Source organism: Aquarana catesbeiana, linkage group LG04 (assembly GCF_042186555.1).
Source record: "Aquarana catesbeiana isolate 2022-GZ linkage group LG04, ASM4218655v1, whole genome shotgun sequence".
NCBI classification, from domain to species: domain Eukaryota; kingdom Metazoa; phylum Chordata; class Amphibia; order Anura; family Ranidae; genus Aquarana; species Aquarana catesbeiana.
In genome coordinates, this window is record NC_133327.1 from 456,525,107 (window position 1) to 456,547,327 (window position 22,221).

Sequence of the window (22,221 nt, forward strand, 5' to 3'; positions counted from 1 at the left end):
TTTCATTGCATGTATCGGCTGTACTGTGATACCATTAATGCTACGTATGCTATATATGTCAATTGGACTAATCCGTAAGTGTAGTGCATGTTGCACTAATTTCACCCGTGTGTTGATGATATACTTTTTTTCTTTTATGCTCAATAAAAGTTACTTTTGATTAAAAAAAAAAAAACATGAGAATGCCGAAACATTTGTAGTTGCAATAATTTCCTGGGCGAAGTGGTGCATTATCTGACAGAAATGCAGGGGTGCCAATATTTTTGGCCATGACTGTATTTGCAGAATCCAGTCAATAAAAGAGCAAACCCAACGAAGTATATAACAATAATCTAAAAAAGTAAACTACAAAAAAGAAAACGAGAGGAAACAATGTTTATGGCTTTATTTTTAATTGAACAAAGTAGACAGACACAAAGAACTTATATTATTTATAATATTCATAATACCTAACTGGTCTTTTCTACTGTACAAGAAACAGCAGACAAAAATCATTGCTATGAAGACAAAACACAACTGACATTGCAAAACAAAATATAAATAAGTGTTTTCTACAGCTTTGAGCTAAGGAAGCTTGAACCCTTATACCCCCCCCCCCCCCCGTATTTGGAAGGGACCTAGGACTAGAACATTTACTGTTCCATATTTAAACCACAAACTAGACACGTTTCCACATGATTTCATGTGGGTTGTTTACAGCGACTTAGCTAGTTGCCAGTTACTAAAATAATTTAAAGTATAACTAAAGGAAAAACATTTTTTTTAAAGTTTTGGATAGAGTGCAAAGAGATAAGAACACCTGTCAGTTTTTATTGCTGTCTGTGTCCCCATTAGGGAGATTAACTCTCTCCATTTCTCCTGTTTACCATTAACATTAAAAATGAAAGTAAAAGAAAATCCCAAATTTTGGGTTGTCCCCAGAAAAGTAAGAGGGGAAATCTTCCAACGAGGACACTAGTTCTGGTGACCTGGGGGTCCCCAAGGAATTCCCTTAATTTGCTGGGATTTCCTTTGACTTCCTGTTTGGCTATGGGACAGTGAAGGTAAATCTCTGCAATGGGACAAACATGGGAAAAATAAACCTTACAGGGGTTATTACTCTATCCAAAATAGAAAAAAATGTTTTGCCTATACTACTTTAAATTGCCTTAAGATGGCCATATACATGGTGACTTTCAAGCCATTTCAATCACAGAGTTGATCAAATGGATCAAGACAGACTAACACCAATTGGTTCCAAAGCTGCAAAACAACGGAAACAACTGTTGGTTTTTGGTAATCCATTCAACCGTATTTTGCAGGTGAGCAGGACCTATGATTCTCTGGAACTGGTTACAGATAGGATATGTTAAAGTTTTGGTCTGCCCTTGCCCATCCATGATGTTGATTAAATCCACTAATTTAATTGTGCGTACCTGTACCTTGTTGCTAAACTAAACTCCCCAAGCCATACCTGAAAAAAGGTGACCGTAAATACTAAGTTTTTCCTGCCGCCTGTGCCACCGAACGCTGTTCTGTTCAGTAGAACAAAGAAATCCAGAAGTGTCAATCTTCTGGGTCCCCCACAACAAATACGGATTTCTCCTGCTGACCTCCACGTCATTATGGTATTGCCCAGAGACGTAAAAGAGAGGAACCAGTTAGAGCTGCGGGGAAGTTAGGGGATTGACACTCCTGGAAGAATCTACAGCACGCTTTTTACAGCTTTCTACTGAACAAAGCAGAGTTTGGCAGCACAGGAAGCAGAAAAGGTATTTACAGTCTTCTTTTACAGGTAGGCCTTGCTTTCGGAAATTTAGTATAGTGATATGCTCACTATAAATGATAATTTTAGTCTTACTGCAAAAACAGATTTAATTCATTTGGAATAGCTTTATTCACCTACTTAAACCAATCTTTGTTTACTAGGTCTTTTAACAATTAATGGTAAGGATTTATGGTATATATGGAATATGGCTTACAGCCTGGAATGCCACACAATGTTTTAGGATGGTTGCGAACAAGTTAACACAAGGAGGACAGTCATTGAAAGGGGAGAAAAATGAAAACAAAAATAGAATTGTTGCCCATTGCAACCAATCATAAGTCTTGTTTCATCTCTTCATTAAATATCTAAAACATGCCTGATTTTCTTGTATCGGCTCAATAAATTTGTGTTAATTTTCTTTTCTTCAGTTTATTTAGCTCTAGAGACTTTTACTTTAATGTCAAAAGTCATGTTTTAATAATTTAGAGTGAGAGCACTTTGCTATGCATCATAATTTTCATCATAATTAAAATTATAACCTTAAGAAAAAATTTGCATATACACATTTTATAAGTGACAAGATTACATTACCCAATTTTTTTTAAAGGTTAAAACTATATCACACACACAAAGCTATTTTGCATTGACTGAATGCTGAACAAATGCAAAATGATAAAGGAAACTGTACAAGGGACTAAAGCACACGTACCTGCACTAACAAAAGAAAGTTGAAATAAGGCAAACACCCACCATGCCCATTCCAATTCATAATTTGTACAACAAAACAAATACATTTGACATAGTGCAAAATATCAAAATTCCAATATAGTGATTATACAATATATTGTTTAATATAAAAAATGCATGAAGCAATAATATTAATAATATATGCTTGTAAACCTGCGACACACCATCTTTATATCGCTGACCAAATAAAGTTACACAAATAATCTCAAAGAAAGCAGTTTGGAATGGTTAACAGAATAAAAACATGTGATGCTGGTCTACTTTATCTTTAATTGAAAAATAAATGCAACAGCACAATGTAAATTTAAAAAAAATGGGGCACAGTGTATTGTAACAGTTTGTGGGTTGATGCATAGATCTGTATTTAACTGGTCACAATAGTCTCATTCATTGGTACCTAAAAGAAATGGACATTGCTCCTAGAAAGTAGAGCTGCCAAGTGACCAATGCCTGTCATACCCTACTCCAAAAGCCACCATATATTATCCTGAAAAAGAACAATTTGGGTTTGGTGAGGTTATAAACCACAGACCCTTAAATGGGTCACACTAAAAATAAGAGAAGAGTGAAGCCAATACTGCACTGGCATAGCAATTTGCCACAATATAAATACACAAATCTGAAGTCGATTGGCTAAATAATGAACTTATATAGGCAGTATTATTGATTTGTGCAAGCTAGCGCATGCTCCTATTCAAGCAGATCTGCAAATCCTGATTGATTTGCAGTGTCCACTTTATCCATTTTTAGCTGCAGATTTGAATAACTCATAAAATCTCTATTGTTAATGTCTTCTGTGCTCCATCACGACTAGCAAAAAATGAAGCTGTGTGACTGGTCATTAAACAGCCCTTTACCTTACAGGAATGTGGCTGCATACCATGTAGAGATGGTAGAAGAATTGGTGGGGCTCAAATTTGGTGGGATAGGCCAGGTTTAGTTTTTTCACGAGCTAGCAGGAATGCTGGAGCCATTTAAATGGAAAAACATCCTCCTATTGTAATTATATACAGTGATTGCATAATAGACTCTTCAGTAATCAGCACTGATTTAGAGATGCATGCACATGGGCACATTCACCTGTGCAGCAACAAACAGCATAATTTAGTATCTGGGAGGAGCCCCTGGTGCCGCATGCTACACAGCTGTGTAATGCTGCTTGCAGAAAGTGGTGCTTGTGCACAAATAAAATGACTCTAATGCACTATCTATATCTCAGTTTGGGACATTATGTCTAAGGCGCATGTGCCACTTTACGCAAGTAGTGGTGCATAGCTGTGCACAGCCACCTTTACCCACTGATGTCTTTTTTGAAAATTAAAAAAGGTGCTAATAGTTGTTATATATATTTAAATATTTAAAATATATTTTGGTTATTTTTTACAGACTGTTCATATACTTTAGCAGAGGACACTTGATTTTTTTTTTCCTCTTTGCTAATATTTAATTTCATGATGATAATCAAAATTTTGTTGCATCTACTTTTGTTTTTCTATATTTATATACAGTATCTTATATAGACAAAGTGTACCGATGTTCCAAAAGTGTGAACAGCTTACAAAAATATAGCAAGATTTTAATTAACATGCTGCATAGTTGCTGAGGAATGAATAAAACATCGGCAATTTCAGGCGTTGTTGGTCCTTGCGACACCAGCCAATCACCGTTCCTTCGCTGTTTGCTGTGTAGAGGTGATGACCATCACAGGAAAACGTAAGGCTGGAAGAAAATACATTTAAGCAGGTTCTTAATAGGAAGCCTTTTAAAAGGAAATAAGTTGATGCACACTACATTTATGAAGTGTAATATTCTTGCCCAATAGTCGTAAGAGGACCATTTCCAACCAAATAATAATAAAAAGTACACTATCCTTGTGCTAGATATACAGTGGGGCAAAAAAGTATATAGTCAGCCACCAATTGCGCAAGTTCTCCCACTTAAAAAGATGAGAGAGGCCTGTAATTGTCATCATAAGTATACCTCAACTATGAGACACAAAATGTGGAAACAAATCCAGACAATCACGTCTGATTTTTGAAAGAATGTATTTGCAAATTATGGTGGAAAATAAGTATTTGGTCAATATCAAAAGTTCATTTCAATACTTTGTTATATATCCTTTGTTGGCAATGACAGAGGTCAAATGTTTTCTGTAAGTCTTCACAAGGTTGTCACACACTGTTGCTGGTATGTTGGCCCATTCCTCCATGCAGATCTCCTCTTGAGCAGTAATGTTTTGGGGCTGTTGCTGGGCAACATGGACTTTCAACTCCCTCCAAAGGCTTTCTATGGGGTTGAGATCTGGAGACTGGCTAGGCCAATCCAGGACCTTGAAATGCTTCTTACGAAGCCACTCCTTAGTTGGCGGTGTGTTTGGGATCATTGTCATGCTGAAAGACCCAGCCACGTTTCATCTTCAATGCCCTTGCTGATGGGAGGAGGTTTGCACTCAAAATCTCACAATACATGGCCCCATTCATTCTTTCATGTACACGGATCAGTCGTCCTGTTCCCTTTGCAGAGAAACAGCCCCAAAGCATGATGTTGCCACCCCCATGCTTCACAGTAGGTATGGTGTTCTTTGGTTACAACTCAGCATTCTCTCTCCTCCAAACACGTCGAGTTGTGTTTCTACCAGTTCTACTTTGGTTTCATCTGACCATATGACAGTCTCCCAATCCCCTTCTGGATCATCCAAATGCTCTCTAGCAAACCTCAGATGGGCCCAGACATGTACTGGTTTAAGCAGGGGGACACGTCTGGCACTGCAGGATCTGAGTCCCTGGCGGCGTAGTGTGTTACTGATGGTAGCCTTTGTTACGTTGGTCCCAGCTCTCTGCAGGTCATTCACTAGGTCCCCCGTGTGGTTCTGGGATTTTTGCTCACCATTCTTGTGATCATTTTGACCCCACGGGGTGAGATCTTGCGTGGAGCCCCAGATCGAGGGAGATTATCAGTAGTCTTGTATGTCTTCCATTTTCTAACTATTGCTCCCACAGTTGATTTCTTCACACTAAGCTGCTTGCCTATTGCACTTATTTTCCACCATAATTTGCAAATAAATTCTTTCAAAAATCAGACAATATGATTGTCTGGATTTGTTTTCACATTTTGTCTCTCATAGTTGAGGTATACCTATGATGACAATTACAGGCCTCTCTCATCTTTTTAAGTGGGAGAACTTGTACAATTGGCTGACTAAATACTTTTGTGCCCCACTGTAAGTTAATAAATCACATAAGAGAAACAATAAAAGTGCATTAAACATATGATGAACTCATCCTAAATTGACATATCTGTGCAAATAAAGTCCATATAAAATGTGCAAACACTGACAAAATATATATATATATATATAATATATTTTTGTTTCCCTAAAAGGCAAAGAAAGGTAAACTATATATATATATATATATATATATATATATATATTGCAAAAAGGTGCTCAGATTTTCTAAACATCAATAGTTCATCTTTCTTTGCAGTTTAGGAAAGAAAACGTGCTCCCAAAAGGAAATCACCACAAATTATTAAATGGGCTCTTTACCAGCTGCTCTGATCCCACAAGTAGACCATCAGATGCCATGCTGCATAGTAGCCATATACACCACAATCTTGCATGCAAAGTTTTCATGATCTCCTAAGCCAAGATAGACTCCATGGAGGAAGTTAAAGTTCAGAGGATCACATCCCTAGTTACACAAGAACGTGTTTGGAAGGGGCCACACATGTGACCTTATTCCGCAACTCAGCCTGACCGCTTGGACCTGCTGGTTGTTTATAGCACATGCCGCGTAATTCCTTCAAAATTGTAAATGTGATTTTATCATGTAATAAAATTTAGGTACAAAAATACTACACTGTGGATTGTCCTCTATACTTTAACTTCCTCCATGGAGTATCTTGGCTTAGGAGATCGTGGAACCTTTGCATGTAAGATTGTGGTGTATATGGCTGCTATGTAGAAAGGTGTCTGATGGTCTCCTTGTGTGATCAGAGTAGTTGGTAAGGAGCTCATGTAATAGTTTTTGGGGATTCCTTTTGGGAGCACTTTTTTCTTCGGTGGCGCATGTTATCATTCCTTCACGGCAAAGAAAGATGAACTATTGATGTTTAGAAAATCTGAGCATCTTTTTGATATATGTATATATATTATTTTTTTTGCACATTGTATATGGACTTTATTTGCACAAATATGTCAATTTAGGATGAGTTCATCATATGTTTAATGCACTTTTATTGTGCCTCTTATGTGATTTATTAACTTATATCTAGCACAAGCATACAGCACTTTTTATTTTTGTTTGGTTGGAGCTTGTTACACATCCCACTCGGATTGGTGATTTAGAGGTCGCTCTCTGTTTGATTTAATTGAGTTTTTATTGCATTTGTTTTACTTCGTTTTTTTGTCACTAAAGTGCACGTTTTTTTGCAAGCTCACAAATATCTTTTATAAAAAGACCATTGGCTTAACAGTGTGGAAATAAAACACTTGCACTTAATTTTCTTAAGACCTCTAAAGTAGAGCATGTTTGCCAAAAACTTGTATCCTGGGTGAACTGGCTTGCTACTTACTGATCCCTACAGTGGTGATCTTCTATTGCTGCAGGGGTTAAGATCAGCAGCTGCGACTGTGAAGCATCCAGCCCAGCTCGCCCTCCCCCTTCCTCCTTTCTTGTCCTGTCACAGATTTCATATTATTCGTTTACAGAATGCCAACTGTTCAGTGAATGGAGTGTTTTGTGTTTGAAGAAAGAATACCACAAGTTTTGTGAATTGGCAAGTGAGGGGGAAGGTAAGGGTGAGAAGCAGCAACGTTAATTTAGTTGCAGCCACTGTTCTAAATCCCAACGCCAGATGATTACTGCTGTTGGGAGTATCCAGCGTCAGTGGAGGCAGATTTTTTACAGTAAGCAGCAGCCAGCAGGACATGGGGCAAACTTCATTAGTATATGTAATCCCCTCAACTTTTTAAACAACCCATTCCGTTACAAATAGAAATGGAAGGCAAACCATTTGTGTATAGATATTGAAAAAAGTCTGATCATTAGAGGTTAGCACACTGAGTTCCCAGCATAGCTAGAGGACTGACAATGCTGTGCTCTCATGACTAGAGTGGTCAGTTTTTAAATAGGAAAGCAGAGTGACTGGCAGGAACACCAGGGATTTCACACAATGGAAGCAATACAAAGTACATAGTATAGCACATTTTAGGAATATGAAATGTTGGGTTTACATACTCTAAGTTATGTCCCTGGTGTTGTATCCACAACAGAAATTTAAGGGCCCATTCACAGTAGTGAGATGTGCTAAGCATACGGTTGCAGATCTGTGCTGGGAGACTCAGTGCCATGAGTGATATTTCAATACTGTAGTGATGTGGTGATGTGGTGATTTTAGTCACAAGCCGCTGCACTGCAGGCAGTACATTTTTCAGCACAAACCACACCAATGCTGTGGTGTGAATGAACAAAAATTGGGAACTCTGCATTTTGTCATATCTGTGCATTTCTTGCTATTTTCAGTGCAGCCCCAATGCATTTGGTGTGCATGGGCCCTTAGAATAAAAATTCAGGAATAAGATTCACCGACAAGATTTTATTAAAATTGTACATAGAAATACTTGATAAAGTATTTAATAAAACCATGCTGAAACAAATAGGGATATTTTTTGTATAAATACATATTGAGTAAACATTGTGTAAAGCGTTCTATACAAAGACATATTTAGTGGATGGGAGATTAGGGGATTTCCTGGAAACACTGACTTCAGTGATAAACTGATGAGTCTCCTGTTTAATACCACCTTTCTAAAGTAAAGCAGTGATCAGATTTTCCTCTGTAATTGGGGGAGGGCAAAAAAAATAATATTACCTTACAATTGGCTTATTGGATTTTGGGAATGTTATTTCTCGAACTGGTTTCAAATCCCAGGTACTCCATAACCTTAAAAAAAAATAAGAGATCACCTTTACTTTACTCTACTTTTTTTAAATATACAAAGAATACTGGAAAAACATAACTACAATGTATTACAACTTTTTTTTACTGTTAATTATTTTAATAAGATAATAAATATGGTTTTTAAGCAGACTTATGTGTGAAATGTTAACTTAAAGGTGACATGTCATTAACAAGTTGAGGAACTTGAGCATAAGGCGCATTCCCTAAAAAATGTCAATGAAGAAAAGTCTGGGTGTAAGTCCATTCCCTCACACCTTCGTGTCTGACAAAAACGATACATGAAATATTTATGCTAATAATGGCAAAATTATCACCAAATCAATATCCAACCAATGTCCATAAGGGGTATGCAGGTACAAAAGCTGAAGTGGTCAAAACATACCCTCCACTTGAATGTAAGCATTATCAAATGATATTATTGAGTTAAAAATTATCTCTACCTTTTTTACCATGAATATAAAATATGCTGTTCCCCAGCTACCTGCCTAGGTTATTTAGCCTCCGGCTGCCAATCACTACAGCCAGAAAGACTAACGTTTTCAATTCGTGGTGAGGGTGGAGGACAAAATAGCTGCCCCAAAGATATAGCCAAATACAAATTATGCAAAACATATGGGAAATGCATGCAATTTGCTTTAGTTTGTTTTTTTTACCCATCCTAAAATGCTTTCTTTTTCACTCAATAGGCTGCATGAAAATGATTTTATGGTGGATACAAAAATCCTATTTTCTTTCAATCCAATGGCTTAAAGGATAAGTTCACTTAAAGAATTAGGATTTTTTTCGTCAAACTTACCTGTAAAATACTTTTCTTTGAGTACATCATGGGACACAGAGTCAGGCTAATATTCATTACCTACTGGGTTATACTCTATCTCCAGGTGAATGGACACTGGTAGACCAAAGGTCTTCACACAGGAAGTGATCCCCTATATAACCTATCCCACACAGGAAGCACTTCAATTTTGTAGAACGCACTGAATCCTCAAAAAAAGAGGGGGGGGGGGGGGATCTCTGTGTCCCATGATGTACTATGATCCTAGTTTCTTTTTCATACATCATGGGACACAGCGTCAGGCTACTATTCATCACCTCCTGGGACATTTCAGAGCAATAGCCTTGAGGGGAGGAAGACACCCTGCCAAACAATTGCCATCAGAACTTATACGGCAGCCTGCAGTACACTGCGGCCGAAAGCTGAATCCTCGACTGCTCGAACAACCACTTGATAAAATTTTGTGAACGTATGCACTGCAGGTAGCAGCCTTACAAAGCTGAGCCACAGATACCTGATGTTGGAAAGCCCAGGATGTTCCTACACCCGATTGAATGAACTCTCTCCCTAAAGGGAGGAGCTTTATGTTTCAGACCGTAGACCTGAATGATCAATTGACGGACCCAATTGGCAATGGAAGCCTTGGAAGCTAAGAAAAAGGAAAAGAATTGCGCTAGGTGCGTGTTGAAAAATGAAGAAAAAAATCAAGAAAAAAAACCATGAAGGATATCCTGCAGCTACGCACTATAACCCCGATATAGGGCACAGAAAAATATGTATAGAGATAGGAGTGCAGCGCTGGATAATGATGTGTTTACAGTGCAAATAAAAACAATTTACAATAAATCAAACATAAGTGATCATGAATCAAAATACAAAAAGACCATCCAGTAAAGAAACAGTCCATATGTGGTAACATTTAAGGATGTGCATAAAAAACTAAAAATGAATGAATAACAAAAAAATGCATAAATATGGAAAAGAAGAAGTCCATGTGTAAAAAATGCCAAAATGAAAAAATAATTTTTCCGTGAAGGACCCAAGGTCTATTCTCCACCACTTGTGCAGCCCGTCACCTTAAAGTACAATAGAGGCTTACCAGAAAGCCTGCGACCACCCTTCTCAGGGGGGTCAAAACAGGCTTAGTAGAACCGATAGAAATGCTGCTGGAAACCTCATGCCCTGTGCCCTTTTCAGATACCGGAACCTCTACAATGCACTAGATGTAGTGCCTGAAGCAATAAGCTTATTTTTGGAGGATCCGAGGGAACGCTGGATCCTAAAAACCTTTGAGGGGGAACCCCCCGCAACTCCAGCTTGTAACCGCGAGATATAATTGTGGTGACCCACTCGTCTTGAATTATTGTTCTCCAAATGTCCGCAAAGTGCAGTAGCCTTCCCCTCACTCAATGGAGTGGGGACGTCCCCTCAAAAGGAGGGCTTGGTGTTGGGTTTAGAAGAATCTTGGACCCAGGGCTTCTTCTGGCCCTGGAGCTTGTCCCTGGCTCTAGCGCCCTGTTGATGGCAGAACCGCCCTGACGCTGAGACATTGGAGGTAGCAGTCCCTGCAGCCTCCCCCCCCCCACCCAATGGAGTGGGGGTGTCCCCTCAAAAGGAGGGCTTGGTGCTGGATTTAGAAGAATTTTGGACCCAGGGCTTTTTATGGCCCTGGTCTTGCGGCTTGCCCCTGGGCCTAGTGCCCTGTTGGCGGCGGAACTGCCTTGGCGCTGAGACATTTGAGGAAGTAGTCCCTGAGGTTTTAAAACGAGGGACGTCTGGTGCTTTTCTTCACAGGAAGTAGAGAACTCTTCCCTCTGGAAATCTTTTTGATATATTTGTCCAAATGATCACCAAATAAATGTTCCCCATGAAAAGGGAAACCTGCCAAAAACTTTTTACAACAGAGGTTGGCTGACCAGTTCTTAAGCCACAAGAGTCTGCGCATATGTACAGACGAGAGAGACAAAACGCAAAACCTGCTGTATTGAATCCTTTAAGGCGTCAATAGCAAAACACAGCGCTCAAGAAATATCTGTCTAAGGCCCCTTTCACACGATCGGACCGTTCAGGTCCGCCTGTCAGTTTTGACGGCGGACCTGAACGGGCGCTCCATGTTAGCGGAGACATGTCCGCTGACATCCGACCCGGTCCGATCCGCTAAAAGCAGACGGATGGCTCTACGTCCAGGTCCGTCGCTGGTGGATCGGATTAGATCTGATGAAAACGGACATGCTGTCCGTTTTCATCCGATCCCTCCATAGGCGGCAGCGGCGCCTGACAAGCCCCTCCCCGCTCAGTGAGCAGAGAGGGACCTGTCATCCACCGGCTCAGCGGAGATCAACGGACAGATCTCCCGCTGAGCCGGCGAACCGAGGCGGGCTCCGTAGAAACGGAGTCCGCCTCATGTGAAAGGGGCCTTACTTTCAGGCAGATCATCCTGGTTAGGCCTATCAGGCCATTTGACCTGATCCTTTACAGACTGGCAGATACCAATTGCTGCAGCAGCTGGCTGAATAGCTGACATGGCCAAAGAAAAAGAAGCCTTGAATAATGACTCCAATTTCTTGTCAACAGGGTCTTTCAAGCCCTGTGCGTTATCTACCAGACAAGTCAAGTTCTTGTTTAAGGAAGAGACTGCTGCATCTACTGCTGGCATGCTCCATTTTTAACTAACTTTTCATCCATGGGTTATAAAAGGGAAACAAAAATCCTGTCAGGATGTTCGCAATTAGCATACACCGCGTATTCCAACAGGGGGTGTAGAGGGAAAGCCTGTGCGGCCTGAAGAGGCCTCAAGGATCCCAAAGAGGACCAAGGGGGGCTCAGTCACCTCTGCAAGAGGCAACTTAAAGGCAGAATGAACCATTTCGGTCAGAGTCAGGATCAAAAGCATCAGCGGCTAAAAGGCAGACATCAACGCGATATCTTCTTGTCCGGATTGCTCGGAAGCAGACTCATCTGCTTTAAGCTCTTCCCCATCCTAAACCCATTCCTGCTCCAGACTAGGAGGCCCTGAGGAGGGGAAACTGTCACGCTTACTGCTACCCTGTGGGATAGAGGCAATCATGCCAGTAATCCTGTGCTCTAACCCTGCTAGGGCTGACGACAGTTCATCCTTAGCGATAAAGGGTGAAGCAGTAGCGTTGACTATAGGAACAATACCAGATAGGTGCAGCGGCTCAGATTGCCCAAAAGCCTCTGGTCTTTCAGGGGATCCAACACTAGGGATATGACTAGCTTCATCTGGAACTGATGACATTGGTGTGCCCTTCCCTGCAGTGTAAGCCCCGCTCCTCTTTTTTGAAGATGTTTACTAGCCACAAAAAGAGAGTAATTGGGTGTAGTATTAAAACACCTCAGAGGGGAGACCCTTTAAATAGGGCTTGCCAAGCCTCTATGTAAGGGTAAGGAAAAAATGAACCACCGCAAGTGTCTGTTCAGAGCCTGCTCTGTGTCCCACATCAGCCTTCTGGAAGCACCGCATGCTTGGCCTACACAGCTTAAATAAGCTGGGTGTGCGCCGAAAGTTCTGTGCATGCGCACGCACGTACGTACGTTGTCCTGTCGAATGGGTGTGGCTGTATTCGCGTATTGATGCAAATCCTCGTGTTCCCAGACAAAAGGCTACTGTGCATGTGCGGCGAAGCCGCGTGCACCATGGCCGCCAAACAAACTGCTAACTGAGCATAGCGGCACTCTTGCGAACTCACGTGCGCCCTGGTGAACCAAGGCGAACAAGCGCACCGTCATGTGCCATCATACAGGTAAAAAACAGCCAGACGCAAGCAAAAAAAGGTACACTTTGCAAACACCCACAGCTAGCCCAAAACTCCCCCGTATGGTCACCGCACACAGGTGTCCAGCTTCTACCTAGCTTGACTGATTGTTACAATCACTGGGACACCCCACAATAATAATTAAAGGGGGTTCACTTACCCATCCAGGCAGAGGGCAGCTTAGAAACTAAGAGCCAAATCTTCACCCTTCACAGTGGGTTCCTGTCACTTGAGCACATTCAAGGACTGGGTACCCTTTTCATGTTTAGGGTCCACTCCCTTGGACCTGTACAGTACCCTTCAGGAATGCCTTAGCGCTGTGGTGTCTTGGATTCCACTTTGCAGGGTTCAGTGCCCAGAGGCCACATTACAGGCAAAACCTTGCAGGATCTTGAGTCTTCTTTGCGAGGCTCGGGTACCATTTATCTAAGCATATAAAGCCTGTGTCAAATGGATCAGATTGGTCAATCCCCTGATTAATTTAAGAACAGTTTGTGGGACTAGAGACCCAGAGCTCAGAGAGCTCAAAAAAACCTTGCCATCCACCCTGCAGACACTGGTAAAAAACAGAAGTGCTCCCTGTGTGGGAGGGGTTTCTCTGGAATGTCCCAGGAGGTGATGAATATTAGCCTGACGCTGTGTCCCATGATGTATGAAAAAGAAACTAGGATCATAGTACATCATGGGACACAGAGATCCCCCCCCTCTTTTTTTGAGGATTCAGTGCGTTCTACAAAATTGAAGTGCTTCCTGTGTGGGATAGGTTATATAGGGGATCACTTCCTGTCTGAAGACCTTTGGTCTACCAATGTCCATTCACCTGGAGATAGAGTATAACCCAGTTGGTAATGAATATTAGCCTGACTCTGTGTCACATGATGTATGAAAAAAAATGCACATGCAGGTAAAAAAGTGTGCATTATTATTTTTTGGAGCCTGTAAAGCATTGCACCAGCAATCAGCAGATCCTGCAAACCTGTGTGCCAGTACAACCCGTATGGGCAAGCAGATACAATGACAGGAAGAATCAAAGAACTACCAACGGTGCTCCACAGCGCCGTGGGAGTTCACTTAGAACTACAGGCCAGCTGCTAAGGATGTCGGACTTGTAGTTCATTCATGTACAGAGCTGTGCGTATGACTGACATGGCCATGTGGGCGCAGCCCCGCACTGATTTAAAAAACGGACAGCTAGTACGGGGGAACTTCTTCCTGTACTGCAGTCAAAACCGCTAACAATGGGTGGAATGTGTAACATGTTCCTAAAGGTGAACTTATCCTTTAAGTACATTTGCCTTGGTCAACTCAGAGCAAGGAAGATTAGAAAGTTCTCCATCTTAAGTTTGCAAAGCAGACAAGGAAAAAGCCTACACTAGGTGTATACATCCCTCATAGTCACCAGGGCATCCACAGCTACCACCTATATTTGGAGATGAACCTGCTCAGCAAGCAGCTTTGGAAAGCCTATCACTTTCGGGTACACTCCTCCGTGTCCAGATGTAATCAGTTGGCAAAGCCTGTCCATCAACTGCACCTGAGATTAGAACTTAATGTGAGTTGGGGGAGGCTGGGGTTTATCCTAGGCTGGCCTACAACTTTTTTTGTTGCCAGTGTCCATAGTCCATGGGAACCTATGTTCCCATAGGTAGCAATATAGCACAAAAAATAAATAACTCTGTGTCCCTAAATAAAAGGATTTTTTTTCCCCTCATAAGGTTTGATTTTGTTCACTTGTACAAAGCTGATTTATTAGTACTGTGTATGGTAAATAGTGAAAGACTAAAGTTCCCTTTATACAGTGCCTTGCAAAAGTATTCACCCCCCCCCTCTGCATTTTTCGTGTTTTGTTGTCTTACAACCTGGATTTAACATGCTACCTTCAGGCGATCCCTGAAAACTCATCTCTTCAGGAAAACCTATCATGTCTCTAACTAATCTTTTACCACTTCCATCAGCTCATTTCCCAGAGTTACAACCTTTTGTACCACCTGCCCCACCCTATTAGATGTAAGCTCTTCTGAGCAGGGCCCTCTTAATCCTCCTGTATTTTATTGTATTATAACTGTATTGTCTCCCTTTTATACTGTAAAGCACTGCGTAAACTGTTGGAGCTATATAAATCCTGTATAATAATAATAACATGGATTGTTTGAGGATTTGCATCATTTAATTTACAGAACATGCCCACAACTTTGAAGATTTTTTTTTTATTGTGAAGCAAACAACAAATAGGACAAAAAAAAGGAAAAAGTCAATGTGCATAACTATTCATCCCCCTAAAGTCAATACTTTGTAGAGCCACCTTTTGCGGCTATCACAGCTCCAAGTCGCTTTGGATAAGTCTCTATAAACTTGCCACATCTTAACCACTGGGATTTTTGCCCATTCCTTCTTGCAAAGCTGCTCCAGCTCCTTCAAGTTGGATGGTTTGAGCTTGTGAAGTCTGACCACAGATTTTCTAGTGGATTGAAGTTTGGGCTTTGACTAGCCCATTCCAACACATTTACGTGTTTCCCCTTAAACCAGTGTTGCTTTAGCAGTGTGTTTGGGGTGATTGTCCTGCTGGAAGGTGAACCTTCATCTTAGCCTCAAATCACACACAGAGCGGTACAGGTTTTGCTCAAGAATATCCCTGTATTTAGCACCATCCATCTTTCCCTCAACTCTGACCAGTTTCCCAGTCCCAACTGCTGAAAAACATCCCCACAGCATGATGCTGTCACCACCACGTTTCACTGTGGGGACGGTGTTTCTTTGGGTGATGTGTTGGGTTTGCGCCAGACATAGCGCTTTCTTCGATGGCCAAAAACTTCAATTTTAGTCTCATCGGACCAGAGCACCTTCCTCCATACATTTTGGGAGTCTCCCACATGCCTTTTCACAAACTCAAAAAGTGCCATTTTATTTTTTGCTGACAGTAATGGCTTTCTCCTGGCAACTCTGCCATAAAGCCCAACTCTATGGAGCATACTGCTTATTGTCGTCCTATGTACAGACATTCCAGTCTCTGCTGTGCAGCTCTGCAGCTCCTCCAGGGTTACCTTAGGTCTCTGTGCTGCCTTTCTGATTAATGCCCTCCTTGCCCGGTCCGTGAGTTTTGGTGTGCGGCTGTCTCTTGGCAGGTTTGCTGTTTGTGCCATGTTCTTTCCATTTGGTTATGATATATTTGATGGTGCTACTAGGGATCATCAAAAATTTTGATTTTTTTTTATAACCTAACCCTGACTTGTACTTTTCAACAACATTGTCCCTTACTTGTTTGGAGAGTTCCTTGATCTTCATGGCAGTGTTTGGTTAGTGGTGCCTCTTGCTTAGGTGTTGCAGCCTCTGGGGCCTTTCAAAAAGGTGTGTATATGTAATGACAGATCATGTGACACTTGATTGCACACAGGTGGACATCATTTCACTAATTATTTGACTTCTGAAGGTAATTGGTTGCACCAGAGCTTTTTATTGGCTTCATAACAAAGGGATGAATACATACGCACATGCCAATTATAAATTTTTTATTTCTGAAAAATAGTTTTATGCACATATTTTTCTAATTTTCTGATCCATCACATATAATTCAAATTAAAAAAAACATTGAACAAAAGGCTGTAATGTAACAAAATAGGTAAAAAGCCAATGGGGGTGAATACTATTGCAAGGCACTGTAGACAAGTTAGCAGTCTTGCTGCAATAAATACAGGAGGAATCAAATAGCTGCTTTTCCCATGGAAAATTCTGCTCTAGGCTTCCAGTGCATGCTTTTGATAGGGAGCCTCTGGGGAGCCCTGGGACACAGGACCCAGGATACAGGGCCCCTTCCATCAGCCCGTGACATCTCCACCACCCGGGAACACGCAGATAAACTGACACCAATGTTACAATGCTGGTTATTATCTACCCAAATGTGAGTGTTTTTAACCCCTTATAAATAAATTGTTGTATTACACACGCTGCACTTAGAGGGCGCCGTCCTCTCTCCTTTTTGTTGCATGTGAGTATGGGGGCACTGGGGAGGACAATGTACAAGGTGTATGTAAATGTGGGCACGGTTGTACAATTGTTACAATTGTGCTCATAAGTTTATATACCCTGGCAGAATTTAAGATTTCTTGGCCATTTTTCAGAGAATATGAATAACACAAAAACATTTCTTTCACTCATGGTTAGTGTTTGGCTGAAGCCATTTATTATTAATCAACTGTGTTTACGCTTTTTAAATCATAATGGCAACAGAAACTACCCAAATGACCCTGATCAAACGTTTACATACCCTGGTGATTTTGGCCTGATAACATGCACACAAGTTGACACAAAGGGGTTTGAATGACTATTTAAGATAACCATCCTTACCTGGGTTCTGTTTGCTTGTAATTGGTGTGCGTGTATAAAAGGTCAATGCGTTTCTGGACTGACAGACCCTTGCATCTTTCAGCAAGTGCTGCACTGACGTTTCTGGTTCTGAGTCATGGGAAAAGCAAAAGAATTGTCAAAGGATCTGTGGGAAAAGGTAGTTGAACTGTATAAAATAGGCAAGGGATATAAAAAGATATCCAAGGAATTGAGAATGCCAATCAGCAGTGTTCAAACTCTAATCAAGAAGTGGAAAATGAGGGGTTCTGTTGAAACCAAAACACGGTCAGGTAGACCAACTCAAATTTCAGCCACAACTGCCAGGAAAATTGTCCGGGATGCAAAGAAAAACCCACAAATAACTTCAGGTAAAATACAGGACTCTCTGAAAACATGTGGTGTGGCTAAAAATAACAAAGGAAGTTATTTGGGACTTTAAATGAGGATAGTGGGGTGTTCCAGACCCCTCCTCCTCCATCCCGATTAAATATTGAGGGAAAAAGGGAGAACAGAAGGCGGGACTTTAAATGAGGCACATGGGAGCAGAAATGTAAATTGGATAAAACAGCCAGGCCAAGAGGAAGATAAAAAGCCTCATCCACAAATACCACAAAAGACTTTAAGCTGTCATTGATGTTAAAGGGGGCAATACACTGTATTAAGAACTGGGGTATGTACTTTTGATCAGGGTCATTTGGGTAGTTTCTGTTGTGATTATGATTTAAAAAGACTAAACACAGTTGATTGATAATAAATGGCTTCAACCAAACACTAACCATGAATGAAAGAAAAGTTTTTGTGTTATCATTCATATTCTCTGAAAAATGGCCAAGAAATCAAATTCTGCCAGTGTATGTAAACGTATGAGCACAACTGTATATGTGAGTATGGGCAGTAGGGTGATGTACAAGGTGTACATGAGTGCAGGCTCTGGGGGGAGGGGGGCAGAGGATGCGCATTCACCCTTTTTATACAGCAAATTCCACGCAGGCACTGCTCAGCAACATTTATTGTTTAGCGCTTTCTAAGTAGCCTACAGGTTCTGCACATTCAGTTAAGGCCACATATTGCTGGGGGAGATGTCAAATGTGCAGCACAATTTGTGGTGGAATCTCTGAAAATATTTATAATATACAGTGCCTTGGTTGTAACACGATAAAATGTCTAAAATTTCTAGGGGTATGAATACTTTTACAAGGCACTGTATATAGCCAACTAACTCCTGACAGATATAATATAATAGTTCTAGCTCATTCAAGTCAGGGCTATGCATGTGGTCAGTTTGGTCTCAAAAAAAATTTGACTCATATTTGATACTACCTGGAGGGATGAATTATGCATCTTAATACCTTAACAGTAAAACATGCAAGTACCTTACTGCAGTTCAATAGCAGATTCCAATAAAGCAACAAAAGAAAAAAAAATTCTCACTCAGGGGCTTACAGTGTTTTAAAAAGTTTGACATTTCGGCTAGTTCATGCATCAGGCTTGAAAAAAATGAGAGAGCCTGATGCACTAGCCTGCCTAGTGTCTACTGCTCTGTCCTGAGGCAGGACATATCACTGTGGCATGCTAGCTAGGGGGAAGAAGTGAACACTTAAAATTACTAGCCAGTCATATTATATTGTTATCTAAATGTGCTAGTAGATTGATAGCTGTTAACGGCACTACTATTACTGTAATATGGTGAAAAAAAACATTTAGTGGGGGGGGGGGGGGTGACACCATGTTTTACCACACCGGGTGACACCAACCCTAGTGACGCCACTGGCTGCACTGTTATACATGAGGATCAATATCTTTTAGTAAAGAGCAATTTAAATTAAAAAAATTATGATCACAAGTTTGTATCCTATCCTTACCGGACAATGCCATTTTCAAGTCCTCCAGCAATCACATTAACAGATACTCCTTCAGGTTGGTTAGAAAATGCAATAGAGCATATAATTTCTCTGCAATGTACATGTCCAATTAGATCTCCATTCACCGTCCACAGTCGCAGGTCACTTCCTCCTCCAACTATAAATGGCAAGTAATGGGATCTTAATGGAATTTATAATTTAAACATAAACAATGTCCAAGTGTAACAAAAACAGAACAAATTACATCAAAAGATATGGTATAATTTACACAAATTACAATTAAGGCTATATGAACTTTAGCATGAAATCCCTACAAAAATGGAAGCCAAGCACAAAAGTGAGCCATCACTTGCCTTCCACTAGATATTCTTGACATCAGGACACTTAGGGAAAGGGGGGAAACACTCAACTGCTTTACATAAATGCCACCAAGGTTTTTAGGTAAAGAGTACATACGCTTCCTTGTAAACACTGGCAATTTAAAACATGAATTCACATGGCCTAGATCCAAAATGCTCTGTATTTCTATCACCCAAATAATCCAGAAATCCTACAAGCTACTGTTAACAAATACTATCCACTTGAAGACCAAGCCTTTTCTGGAACGTTTAAATCAGTATTTTGTTGCTAGAAAATTACTTATAACCCCCAAACATTACATATATTTTTTTCACATCATTAGAGCAGATAGTAAAGTTTTGGAGCCACGCACGACTCCTTTATGGCTCCAAAACGTTGCTATCTGCTCTAACAATGTTATCGCTTAATAAAGCTTTGGACTCATTCTGGAGATCCTTGGTGTGCTGGTAGCATTCTCTTACTCTGACTAGACACGGTTCCAGCCAGTAGTCGCTTCTGAACCCACTTATATGCATGGCCATTTCTACAGGAATGTGTGGGTTGGGAATAGTGCATTATAACATACCTGAGTCACAGACTGTTGCAATGTCTCCTGTTGTTTCACTTGCAGAAACTGCTGTTACTGGACTTTTGTGACCTGTTAGGCTTTGAACGTAACACAATCTTCAAACAAAAAAAAGGGAGATATATTAATAGATCCAAGTAAATATCTGTAATCTGAGAAAATGCCTAAATAGACTTTGTTAAAGTGGAACTCTACCCATAACAACTTGATAAAAAATAACGTTCTTTAGCAAGGAACATACATTCCACATTAATAACTATGCTACCAAAATCTGTGTGTGTAGTATTTTGCTCCCAATTTTTCTTGCTGGAGGCTGCCATTTTGCTAAGTGCCCCTGAACAACAGTAAACCATAATGATTAAATTAAACCTATAGATTTAATGCTTTCAAAAAATAGGATTTTTTCATCATACTTACCTGTAAAATCCTTTTGTTTGAGTACATCATGGGACACAAAGTCAGGCTAATATTCATTATCTGCTGGGTATACTCTATCTCCAGGTGAATGGACACTGGTAGACCAAAGGTCTTTACGACAGGAAGTGATCCCCTATATAACCCCTCCCACACAGGAAGCACTTCAGTTTTGTAGCAAGCACTGAATCCTCAAAAAAGAGGAGAGGGACCTCTGTGTCCCATGATGTACTCAAAGAAAAGGATTTTACAGGTAAGTTTGACGAAAAAAAATCCCATTTTCTTTTTCATACATCATGGGACACAGAGTCAGGCTTATATTTATTACATGCTGGGACGTCCCAGAGCAATAGCCTTGAGGGGAGGGAGACATCCTGCCAAACAATAGCCATCAGAACTTATACGGCAGCCCGCAGTACAATGTGGCCTAAAGCCGAATCCTCAGCTGCTCGAACATCCAGTTGATAAAATTTTGTGAACGTATGCACTGAAGACCAGGTATCAGCCTTACAAATCAAAGCCACAGATACCTGGTGGAGAAAAACCCAGGAGGTTCCTACACCCCTGGTAGAATGAGCTCTCACCCTAAAGGGAGGAGCTTTATGTTTCAGACCGTAGGCCTGAATGATCAATTAACGGACCCAATTGTCAATGGAAGCCTTGGAAGTTGCCTGGCCCTTCTTGGGTCCTTTTGGTAAAACAAAAAAGGAGTCTGATTCTCGGATCTCCGCAGATCTAGACAAATAAACCTTGACTGCCCGGACAACGTCCAATAAATGCAGTCATCTCTCTTCCGCCGAGCGAGGCGGAGAGAAAAAAGGTGGCAAAATAATGTCCTGATTTAAATGAAAAGCTGACGCCACTTCTGGCAAAAAAGGATGGAACAGGTCGCAACACGACCCTGTCGTGGTGAAGGACCAAGTACGGATCCCTGGGGGGCGTGTCCAAGATGACGATGTGAGCAGCTACTTTCTCTCGAGCTCCGCCTTATTGCCGCTGCTATTTTGGCTCCTAAGGGTCTTTCCTCCTGCGGTGACCGATTGCTCCTCTGGATGAGACTCAGATCCTCTGGTGCACAGACTGGGAAGGGGAAGAGGCTTTGTTTCCCTTCGATATCTGAGGAATCCCCACCGCCAGCCCCAGTCTCCCACGTGGCAGCCCGCACCACGCGCCATTCCCACATGGCCTCTTAGACGGATCCTGTGGAAATCACCGGACCTCACAGACGTGATGGCGGCTATTGCTACCTGCCAGGCCATGCTGACTGCGAAAATAGAGGCAGTTCAGATGGACGTGGGACTCCTGCGACAGGACATGGAAAAGCTCCGCGGTCACTGAAACGGAACGAAGAGTGAGGCAGACAGAGGAAACTGGCAGAGCACCATGATGCCATCCGCACTCTATAGACGAAGGTAAAAGTCTTCCCCCGGAGGACGCGGAAAATAGAAACAGGAGGAATACCTCCGTATCATGGGCCTAGCTGAGGGGGAGGAGGGCCAGAACCCGACCATCTTTGTGGAAGACATGCTGTGAAATCTGCTCCCTGATGCCCACTTCTCCCCTCATTATGCCGTGGAAAGGGCGCATTGCGTTCCACCCAAGCCCGGATCCCCTGGGGCCCCCCCGAGAACCTTCATCCTTCGGATGCTTAAAGGGGTTGTAAAGGTTTG

The 22,221-nt window shown here is 41.4% G+C and overlaps 1 protein-coding gene across 2 annotated transcripts in view; it reads right to left on the reverse strand.

Annotated features, from left to right (window-relative positions):
- Window positions 1–368: 368 nt before the first annotated feature.
- LYST (lysosomal trafficking regulator) overlaps window positions 369–22,221 on the reverse strand; it is a 556,505-nt gene continuing 534,652 nt past the window's right edge. For both annotated transcript variants that reach the window (XM_073627506.1, XM_073627507.1), the window contains 4 exons: window positions 20,138–20,235; window positions 19,213–19,369; window positions 8,369–8,440; window positions 369–4,213 (listed from right to left, as the gene is read on the reverse strand). In XM_073627506.1, coding sequence (XP_073483607.1) covers window positions 4,075–4,213; window positions 8,369–8,440; window positions 19,213–19,369; window positions 20,138–20,235 — 466 coding nt within the window. In that variant the 3' untranslated portion in view covers window positions 369–4,074. The remainder of the gene's footprint in view (window positions 4,214–8,368; window positions 8,441–19,212; window positions 19,370–20,137; window positions 20,236–22,221) is intronic.